Below are 11,643 nucleotides of genomic sequence, written 5' to 3'. Positions count from 1 at the left end.
CATGTTGGAATTCAGTAATTTTGTTAGGTACCTTAATCCTCAGTAATTATTCATGTATGATTATTGCAGTTCCTAAAGGGACTCTATAGTGTTTCTGTATGTAGTGAGAATATACATTCATATGAACGGGCCTGATATAGGCAGTAGAAACTAAGTGATCCAAAAGAGGATTCCATTATTCAATAAACAGAATCCTTCCTTTTGAAATTTGGATTTATAAAATTATAGGGCATTGACTTTAAGTATAGATAGTGCACACATTCTTAGCACCTCAATCTAGTATGTTTAATTAAAATTTTTATAAATGTAAATTAGCGTAAGATGATAAAATAATGTCTAGTCAACTTATTTTCAACAAATCGGAATATGTTTTTGGTCTAGGCCTAAATTTTGTTCATTTTGCAAATATTCTGTATTAATTCTAATTGCACATTTGTGATGTGTATTTCTATACAGTGTGAAGAAAATGTGAAATTTTGTTTACAATTGTAGATTATATGTGGTGGCATTGTTTAAGAGTGTTTGCTTATAGAAATTTTGAGGTGCAATCAAATGCTACCAGTTTTTTCTGATTTTCAAGAAGCTTTGTAAAATACTAAGCCATTTCCTTCCTCTGTACTGAACATTTTGTATTTAAGCATTTGCATCAAATTGCTGAACAAAAGAAGTAGCTATATTAATTCAACAATTTTAAAAAATACTTGAAGAGGGTTGGGCATATAATTTTTTAGCTCTAATTCTATCACAAAGTAGAAAGATTAAATTTATATTTGTTAGAGCTATTCAAAGAATACAATTTTCTACACTGTAGAAACAGGACAGCCAATTAGTAATACAAAAAAATTTAACTTTTATACTGTCTTAAATCAATTTCATTTTTTTTTAATGTTAAGGATTCATTGAGAGTACATGAAACCAGGTTACACTGATTGCATTTGTTAGGCAAAATCCCTCTTGCAATCCTATCTTGTCCCTAAAAGGTGTGGAACACACCAAGGCTCCACCTCCCCCTCCTCCCCACTTCTACTATTCTTTTCCCCACACCTCCCTCCTTTCTCTCTCTGCTCTCCACTTTCCCTACCCCCACCATGTCCTTAATTTCATTAATTGTCCTTAAATTAAAATTGAGTACACAGGAAAAAAAAGTAATTTCTTAGTGCAAAGTGGAACAGGGCATTACAAAGGTGGCAAGAATATAAAGTGAGCTCCCAGTTTCAAAATGTGTCAGAGACAGAGAGCACATACCCTCGCTGCTCCCATGTTCCTCACTGTTAGGGAGGCATGAAAGACTGAAGTCTCTGATCATGCAGAGGTGTGTTTCATCTAACACAGAGGAAAGGAAGCATAGGATCAGGCACAAATGTCTATAATTCAGTGTCATATAAACTATTTTACTTTACTGAACAGTAGTATCATATACTTCACAATAAGGAAGCTAGAATGGAGAGAAGAGGGTTAGTTATGAAGATATATTGGAAAGTATAGCCTGATAAAAAGTCCATCAGAAACTTGATGATTTGTGATGCCTTTTCATCTTGGAGTATGTTACACGGAGGGACTGGTGGTGAGATTCTAAAGGGGAAGCTCAGGTAAGGAAATGTGGACGCAAATCACTGCAGACCAGAGCTTCTCAAACTTTCTGATATCTCCTGGATACCTGGTTAAAAATGCACTTTGTGATTCAGTAGGTCTAGGTATCTTCATTTCTAACACACACAAGTGACGCTGAGGCTGCTGGTCCTTGGATCCCCATGAGTAGCCAGGGTATACACTTGCCTATAGAGAAATCTGGAAAAAAAGCCTGGAAGAACAGTTTCACCATAGCAGGATCAAGAAAAGGCATTATTTTGCTCTTATTTCTGAGCATGAGTTTAGCTGGAGGAGAAGGAGCAAAGAAACAAAGAAATCAAGTTATAAATGTGAGATCGTTTTGCTAAATGAAGAGGGAAGAAATGGCAGAAATAATCCATGAAAACAATGGAAGACCACAGGGTTACAGAATACTTTTTGAAGGGAAGAGACATTCTGGGTAGGGAAAGAGAGTGGAAAGAAGAAAGTTAACTAGGTAATTTTGTAGTTAATGATGAGGAAACTTGAGAGTACTGACCAAGGTGGATTTAGGAAACTGGCAGTCACACAAGATAGATTGTTGCTGCCCCAGAGATCACTAGAAGCAGGAGAGTGCTGGAATTGTGGTAAAGCAGAGAGATGCATGTCTCCTCTTCACAAATGCCAGGCATCAGAGATGCATGTTGCATTGATATTACGTTATCAAATAAGACTAATTTGCATACAAGCAGTGGCTGCTTTTTTAATACAGATTTTCTGTTCTATAAAATGACTATTTTCCAAAGATCTTAAAAGATTAGTAGGATATACCAAAGGAAACTAATTTTATAAAAATGTAATTATCTTCCATGACTTGGCAATTATGAATTGAGCTGCATTGAACAATCTGGTGCAAATATCTTTATTGCCAAATGACTTTTGGTCCTTTCGATATACACCTAGAAGAGGAATTGCAGGATCAAAAGTCAGGTGTACATTTAGATCCCTGAGTGTTCTCCAAACTTCCTTCCAAAAGGAATGTACTAGCTTGCATTCCCAGCAGCAGTGCAAAAGTGTTCCCTTTTCTCCACAACCACGCCAACATCTAGAGTTTGGGGATTTTGTGATGTTAGATGGTATCTCAGAGTAGTTTTTGTTTGCATTTCTCAGATGATTAAAGATGGTGAGCATTTTTTCATGTGTCTGTAGACCATCTGCCTATCTTCAGAGAAGCTTCTGTTCATGTCTCTTGCCCACAATTAAATGGAATCACTTTTTTTTTTCTTCTTAGTCATATGTTTGAGTTCTCTGTGGATTCAGGTTATTAGACCTTTGTCAGAAATATAACTTGCAAAAATCCTCTCCCATTTTGACGCTATTTGCTTTATTTACTGTTTTCTTGGCAGTGCAGAAACTTTTTAATTTGATCAGATCTCAGTAATGTATCTTTGATGTTGTTTCAATTGCTCGGGGTGTCCTCTTCATCAAATATTCTTTCAGGCCAATTTTTTCAAGCATTTCCCTGCACTCTCTCAATGAATTTTTTATAGTTTCATGTCTTAAGTTTAAGTCCTTTAACCAGTGAGAGTCAATATTTGTTAGAGGAGAAAGGTGTTGGTCCAGTTTGAGTCTTTTACAGGTTGCCAGCCAGTATACCAGGGAATACTATGCAGCATTAAAAAAAAAAATGGAGACATTACCTATTTTATGTTTACATGGTTGGAGCTGTAAAATGCTCTTCTTAGTAAAGTATCTCAGGAATGGAAAAAAAAAATCTAACGTACTCAGTGCTACTGTGAAACCAATTTATAATCACTCACACTTGTATATGAAAAATGAAACACAACTTTAGCCTAGAATGAAATAGGGAAGGGGAGGGAGAAGAGAAAGGAGGGAGATGGGTTGATGGAGGGAGGGTTAGTAGGGGGATCACACCTATGGAGCATATTGCAAGTACAAGTTGGATCTATCATTAAGACACAAATGTCTTAATGCTGCAATTGGGGAAATGAGGTGAAGGTTATGTTGATTAGTAGGATGTAAGCACTCCAGTTTGTACCAATAATCAACACATGGAATCCCATTTGGCATAAATGTACTTATGATCTATGTACAAGTGACTTAATTAAATATATATGTGTGTATATATATTTATGTATTCATGTTTTTTTCAAAACTTTCTTATTTTTACCAAATATTGCTTTTATTTTGAAATGTAAAAGGTTATTAATTTCATATAATTCTGTGAAATCTCAATTTTTTTTCTTTTTGGATAAATGTTTTGATACTTGAAATGTATTGTTCATAATTTCTTTGATGTATTTTATATGTCCTTAGGTGAGTGGGTAATGAAACTCTTAGATGGCAAAAGTAGATGGTAGAAGAAATGTAGGTGTATCTGCAGCTTACATGGATATGGAACAAAGAGAATGTTTATATTAACTATTATTCTACAAGTGTACATCCATGCTGCTCTATTAAAAATACTTTCTCTAAGAGAAATATATTATAGATTCAACCCTACTGTCATTAGAAGTGTGTCCTTTATAAATAACAAAACAAAGATCAGATGATTACTTACGTGCATAAATGATGCTTTTGTGTCGCATTAAAGCTATGCTAAAGGCTTCTGCCATCAGTCTTGTCATTTGTTCTCTCAGGGGTATGATTTGCTCCTCTGATTAAAGACACCATTCACATTGCCATATGCGCACTGCCGTGTTTGAGTGGTTTTCCTCTGAAATACTTTGGAAATCTTAAGTGGATGTTGTACTAAATGTATGTTCCCTTACTTTTCTTTGTTTATTTCTGTCATATTGCTTTCCACATCAAACTGTTCGAATGCTTTTTTATATATATTCATATATATAGTGTGTGTGTATATATATATATATATATATGAATGATAGTCATAATGGCTTTTGTATTATATAGGTGTATCCACAGATATTTATTGTATTGTTTATTAATATTTAAAAAATTAAAATACAAAACCAAGATTTATATGTTCATTTATTTTATAAAAACATGCATCCTATATGGGACACTGATATTTGATATCCAAAATATTTCCATAAACATTCACTTATTTCAGGCCCACATTGCCTTTATTTTCCAATATGTCCTTGTAATTCATTTTCTGCCATTCACTTGTGTTGTTCTGAAATTCATCTTCCATATAGAGTTTAGAGTGATTTACTTAAGTGAAAATGGGATAATTAATATCTCTTTGAAATATTAACATCCAAGCGCCATGAAATTTCATAGAAGGATTTCTGCTATCCCTTCTTGTCGGCATTTTTTTCTGGCATTCCTGAGCTTCTAGAATGCCTGGCTCACCAATCCCTCTACTGCAGACAAATACATATACATATGTTTCTTCAGGAATTGTTTCCTCTCTCTCCTGCTTTCTGTCCTGCTCTCATTGTTTCCTGGCCCCTATGCCCTTTAATTTGGCTCATCTAACATTATAAGTATCAGCTCAGACATGATCTCTGAAAAACTCATTTTTGACAGTTTTATTTATATTCCTTCCAGCCAGAGCATCAATAATTATTGAGTAAAACAGATAAAGACTGTTCCAGAAGTTTTGAAATATTGTGCTTATAGTCCAGGGGAAAGGGTAGAGACATGGCAAGAAACGACTTACAGTTTAGGTAGAAACACTGAAGTAGAGATGACACTAGAGTACTAAGGCCACCCTGAGGGAGAAGATGCCTATTTATCTGGAGAAACAGCAGGAATCAATGAAGGCTTCATGTTGCAGTCTAAGGCCTTAAAAGATAAAATAAAATTGTTATAATATCACAGTAAATCTTTTCACATGTAACAAACAGGATGCACAATGATGAAAATACAAAAAGTAACAGAAATTTGTGAATTATTAATAAAACAACATGCACAACATGCTTTTCAAAGGTACTATTATGAAATAGAGAACAATCCACAATGTTATTTCATATGTGTGTATTGTATATTTAAATTCTGTTTTTCTTCTGACATTATGTGTGTATACATTAGGTGGAAAAATCTGTGAGTAAATCTGTGATATGTCTGTATTTGTTGAACCTAGTGACATCTAGTGCCCTCTGGGTTGTTTTGCAAAGTTTTGGATAATTAGAAGTATTTTATTTTATTTTTTTTACAGAAGTAAATATTTGGCTAAAGATTAAGCTTAACATAAACTCTCAATTTACACATAAATTACTTTTTTACCCCTTTTTATCAAACAATGTCAATTTTGTTGAACTGTGGTCCACTTAACTAAATGTATGGTCTATCAGTAGAGCCAGCCTTGCAGATGTCATCAGATGAAGAGAAAGAAAGTCATGAAGGAAATAAAAATAAACAGTCACAGGTATGAAACAATTTAATTTTAGATTTCTGATTTAATATTGCTTTCTTTTGCAATGGTATTTTGAATGGTATTTGCAATGTAGAATAGTCCAAATAAAAATATCTTCTGGACTAACATCTTATACTGAATAGGTCACAATTTAATATTTTCTTTAAAATATATTCTTAACTAGTTAAAATATTTAAAAATCCTGAAAACTCAGATAGCCTTTGTCTTTGGAATAGAGGTAAAGAATTTCTGGGCTTGGGATGGAGCAAGTTGGGGAACCAGAAAAATCATTCAGCTGAGTTCTCCTAGAACAACTGGGGAAAAAGAGAGAAACCAGCTGTACCTTACCCAGAGTACTAGCTAAGGGAGCACAGTGAGGAGGTGGTGAGAAGGATATAGCTTATGATCTGGAGAGGTGGAAATCTGATGAATTAGGTAAGTAATTGTGACTGGCTGGGATCAGCTGTCACAAACCTCTGTGGAAGGAAGCCTTTCTTGAACTTTCAGTTATTGGGGCAAGCTGTGTGTTGAGTGGAAAGCTTGGAAGAGAAGGTAAGCTCAAACAATAAACAGCCTAACCATATTCAAATGCTGGTTGGAGTGGATGTGCCATAGGTTTGTGCCTGGTGAGGCAGCTATAATGAGAAGTTCTCGGTCGCCAGGTGGCTGTCATTGTGGGAAGTCCTGACAAGGTCTTAGCAGGAGCCTAAAGCACTGTTGTCTTAATACCTTCTGCCAAGATCAGAACTCATCTATTGGGGCAGGCTGAGGGACTCCTGCAACCTACAGGAACTAGAGTCAGGGGGCACTGAGAAACCTGCCCCTGAAGGATTCTAGCCAGCTTTAAGATCCCAACTCAGCAGCATCTGAATGCTGAGAAAACAATCAGGTGATTGCCCAAGGCAATAATTTTGGAATTAGGATGATAGAGGTTGCTGCTGTGCTCTCTGTCTCCTAAAGAACCCACAGCACGACCTGATGCCCCAGAAACATACTGTCATCATGCAACATACTGTCATCAAGGGCAAGGACTTCTCTTTAAAACAAACGAGGTAGTGAGAAGTAAAAAGGAGCATAAGGAGGTAAACAAGAAGAAAGAACACATGAGGAGGAACCAATAGAAAAATTCAGGCAAACTGAAAAATAAGAACAGAGAATCCCCCGCAATGAACCATGAGGCACCTACTGCAGAAGACCCCATCTATAAAGAATTAGTTGACTTCTCTCAGAGCTGGAAAGATCCTCTAAACAGAAATTAAACAAAGATATAAGAGATTGAAATGAGACCCTAGAAAAACTGTGCTTGATAGATGTATATAGACCACTCCATCCCCAAAATAAGAATATACATTATTGTCATCATCCCATGAAACATTCTCCAAAATCATCTCATCCTGTGACAGAAAATGACACTCAACAAAATCAAAAGAATTGAAATTTTACCGGGCATCTTCTCAGAGCACAAGGCACTAGAAGTCAAACTCAACTTCAACAAAAACGTTCAACCTCACAAAAACGCATGGAAGTTCAACAACCTTATGCTGAATGAAAATTGGGTGCTGGAAGAAATACAAAAGGAAATTATTAACTTCCTTGAGTATAACAACAATGAAGATACAAGCTAAAAAGAAACTGTGGGATACAGCAAAAGCAGAAAAAAAATACCACTTTAGAAGCCTATATTCAAAAAACAGAAAAAAAGAAAGATGGAGACTTTACCTTTTTCATGTTTATTACATGGATGGAGCTGGAACATATTCTTCTTAGCAAAGTATCTCGAGAATGGAAAAAAAAGTATCCAATGTACTCAGCCCTACTATGAAACTAATTTATAGCTTTCATATGAAAGCTATAACTCAGTTATAATTTAAGAATATGGGAAAGGGGGAGAGGGAGGAGAAGGATGGGTGGAGGGAGAGTGATTGGTGGTCTCCTGTGGTGCATCTTAAAAGGGTACATGTGAAACTTAGTAAATGTAGAATATAAATGCCTTAACACAACTAAGAAAATGCCAGAAAGGCTATGTAAACCAGTGTGATGAATGTGTGTCAGTCTATAAAAGCAGTATATGGTGCCCAATGATTGCATTAATGTACACTGCTATGATTTAATAAAAAAAAAATTAATGTTCAAATAATGTACCTTGGTCAAAATTAAATCCAATTTATGTAATAATTGGTCACTAAATTGCCCTCAAAAGAGACACAGGTTGGTTGACTAAATAGAAAACCTCAGGCCAGACATCTGCTGCATTCAAGAGTCTCATCTTTCCTTAAAAGATAAACATACACTAAAGGTGAAGGAATGGTCACCTTTAATTCAGGCAAATGGAAATCAGAAAAAAGTAGGTGTGGCAATTATATTCTCAGATACAATAGGCTTTAAACCAATCAAAGTAAGAAAAGATAATGATGGTCACTTCTTATTTCTTAAGGGCTACACTCAACATGATGAGATTTCAATTATCAACATTTATGCACCCAACCAGAATGCACCTCAATTTATAAGAGAAATTTTAGCTGACATGAACAATTTGATTTCCCCCTGCACCAAAATAGATAGAGACTTTAACACTCCTCTGGCAGTGTTGGATAGATCCTCACACAAAAAAGAAGCTAAGCAAAGAAATTTTAGAACTAAACCATTCAACATTTATATATAATAGACATCTACAGAACATTTCATCCTAATTAAACTGAATACACATTCTTCTCATCAGCCGAGGGATTATCCTCCAAAATTGATCACATCTTGGGTCACAAGTTTAACATCAGCAAATTTTAAAAAATATAATTCATTCCTTGTATTTTCTCAGACCATCATGGAATAAAAGTTGAACTTAGTAAAAACAGGAATCTTCACATGCATACAAAAACATTGAAACTAAATAACTTCATGTTGAATGATAGCTGGGTCATAGATGAGATTAAGAAGGAAATTACCAAATTTTTGGAACAAAACAATAATGAAGTCGCAAACTATCAGAACCTCTGGGATACCACAAAGGCAGTCCTAAGGAAAATATATAGTATTGCAAGCCTTCCTCAAGAGAATGGAAAGAGAGGAAGTCAATAACTTCATGGGACATCTCAAGCAACTGGAAAAGGAAGAAATTTCCAACCCTAAATCCAGCAGAAGAAAAAAAAGATAACTAAAATTAGAACAGAACTAAACGAAATTGAAAACCAAAGAATCGTACAACAGATCATCCAATCAAAGAGTTGTTTTTTGAAAAGGTCAATAAAATAGATAAACCTTTGGCTAACCTAACAAGAAGTAGAAGAGTAGAATCCCCTATTCATCAATCAGAAAAGATAAAGGCCAAATAACAACAGACTCCTCAGAAATCCAACAAATCCTTAATGAATAGTACATAAAACTCTACTCTCAGAAGTATGAAAATCTGAAGGAAAGAGACCAATACTTGGAAACATGCCAGCCTCCTAGACTTAGCCAGAAAGAAGTGGAAATGTTGAACAAGCGTATAACAAGCTCTGAAATAGCATCAAGTATAAGAAATCTCCCCCAAAAGAACAGCCCAGGACCAGATGGCTTCACATCAGAATTCTACCAAACCTTTAAGGAGGAACTAGTACCTATATTACTTAATCTTTTCCAAAACATACTAAAAGAAGGAATACTTCTCAATATATTCTATGAAGTGAATATCATGCTTATATCTAAACCAGAAAAAGACCCAACAAGAAAAGAAAATTAGAGACCAATATCTCTAATGAATATTGATGCAAAACTATTCAATAAGATCCTAGGAAACAATCCAATAACACATCAAACACATTATACACCACAACCAGGTGTGTTTCATCCCAGGGTCCCAAGGATGGTCCAGTATACATAAATTCATAAATACAATACATCACATAGACAAATTAAAAATCAAAGACCATATGATTCAATTGATGCAGAAAAAGCTTTAGACAATACCCAGCATCCTCTCTTGATCAGAACACTTAAGAAAATAGGTATAGAATTCACTGAATTCTTGAGACATCTTTTGGGTTACTGCTTGGAATTCTAATTTGATCAATTGATGCTTACTACTGGCTGCTTGAAGAATTTTTTTCATCTTGACTTCAGACAGGTTCATTACAATGTGTCTTGGAGAGGCTCTGTTAGCATTGAAATTACCCAGGGTTTGATATGCATCTGAAAGGGGTGTGTGGGGGTCTTTAGTGAAACTTGGGAAGTTTTCCTTTATGATAGTCTCCTGAATGGCTTCCATTCCTTTGGGGCAATCTTCTTCCCCTTTAGGAATCCCTATTCATATATTTGAATACTTCATGGAGTATTGTAGTTTTCTAAGCGCATGTTATGCTTTCTTTCTCTTCTTTTCTGCTCATCAACTCTCTGGGTTAAGTAAAAACTTTATCCTGTAGCTCTGAGCTTCTTTTTTCTACATAGTCTACCCTATTTTTGATATTTTTCACTGCAGGTTTACATTCCCTGATTGTTTCCTTCATTTCCTTAATCTCCACCTTATCCTTTCTATGTTCTACATATCAATCATCAGATTTTTGGTTCTTTCTTTCCATGTTCTTGCCCATTCCTTTTAGTGTCTTTATCATCCATATTTTAAATTCCCTTTCTATCAACTCCATTAATTCTTTTATTTTCTCCATACAAATCAATGTGTTTATTTGCTTTCCAATTTTGCCTGCACAAAATTAAGAAGACTTAAAATTTAAAAACAATGGCATTGATTAAAATAAGCACTAGAAACAAAAACGTCATCAAGAACAAGCAAAGATAAAAACATTCATAGAAGAGATCAGATTATTGCTGCCAGAAAATATTGAGCAATAATAATAAGAATGCAAAAAAAAGTAACATTCATATTGTTAGATAAGAGTATGTCTATCATAGACTGCTTTGACTTTGAGGTTCAGTATGGGGTCATCAGTTAACTTCTTTTTCGTTTTTATTTTTCCAAAGTCTCAAAAAATAGACAACTATTCTTGCTAATACGTTTGAGTTCTCTGTGGATTCTGGTTATTAAACATTGGTCAAAGGTTTAACCTGCTAATATTTTCTTTCGTTTTGAGGGATGTCTGCTTGCTATACTTAACTATGTTCTTGGCTGTGCAGAAGGTTTTCAGTTTGATCAGGTTCCAGTGGTGTATTTTTGATACTGCTTCAATTGCCTGGGGAGTCCTCCTCATTAAATATTCACCAAGGCCGATCCCTTCAAGAGTTTTCCCTGCTCTTTCATTTAGTATTTTTATAGTTTCATGTCTTAAGTTTAAAGATTTTACCCAGTGAGAGTCTATCTTACTTAATGGTGAAAGTTGTGGATCCAATTTCAGTCTACTACAGATCGCCAGCCAGTTTCTCACTGTGGGCAAAGGAATGGAAGAGAAACTTCTCTAAGGAAGACAGGCGCATGGACTACAGACACATGAAAAAATGCTCATCATCCTTAATCATCAGAGAAATGCAACTCAAAACTACTTTGAGATATCACCTAACTCCAGTAAGAGTAGCCCACATAACAAAATCCCCAAACCAGAGATGTTGGCATGGATGTGGAGAAAAGTGCACACTTCTGCACTGCTGGGGGGAATGCACACTAATATGTTTCTTTTGGAAGGATGTTTGGAAGACACTTAGAGTCCTAAAAATAGAGGTGCCATTCAATCCTATAATTCCTTAATTAGGTAAATACCAGAAGACCCAAAATCACAATACAAAAAAGACATCTGTACCAGAATATTTATTGCAGCCCAATTCAT

The 11,643-nt window shown here is 35.2% G+C and overlaps 1 protein-coding gene across 1 annotated transcript in view; it reads left to right on the top strand.

Moving 5' to 3' along the window:
- LOC128573444 (ankyrin repeat domain-containing protein 26-like) overlaps positions 1-11,643 on the top strand; it is a 122,813-nt gene that overhangs the window by 67,023 nt on the left and 44,147 nt on the right. Inside the window, exon 6 of the mRNA XM_053573719.1 lies at positions 5,832-5,905. Coding sequence (XP_053429694.1) covers positions 5,832-5,905 — 74 coding nt within the window. The remainder of the gene's footprint in view (positions 1-5,831; positions 5,906-11,643) is intronic.

Source organism: Nycticebus coucang, chromosome 21 (genome assembly GCF_027406575.1).
Source record: "Nycticebus coucang isolate mNycCou1 chromosome 21, mNycCou1.pri, whole genome shotgun sequence".
NCBI classification, from domain to species: Eukaryota; Metazoa; Chordata; class Mammalia; order Primates; family Lorisidae; genus Nycticebus; species Nycticebus coucang.
The sequence above is the reverse complement of the archived record's forward strand: the minus strand, read 5'-3'. Positions and strand labels throughout refer to the sequence as shown.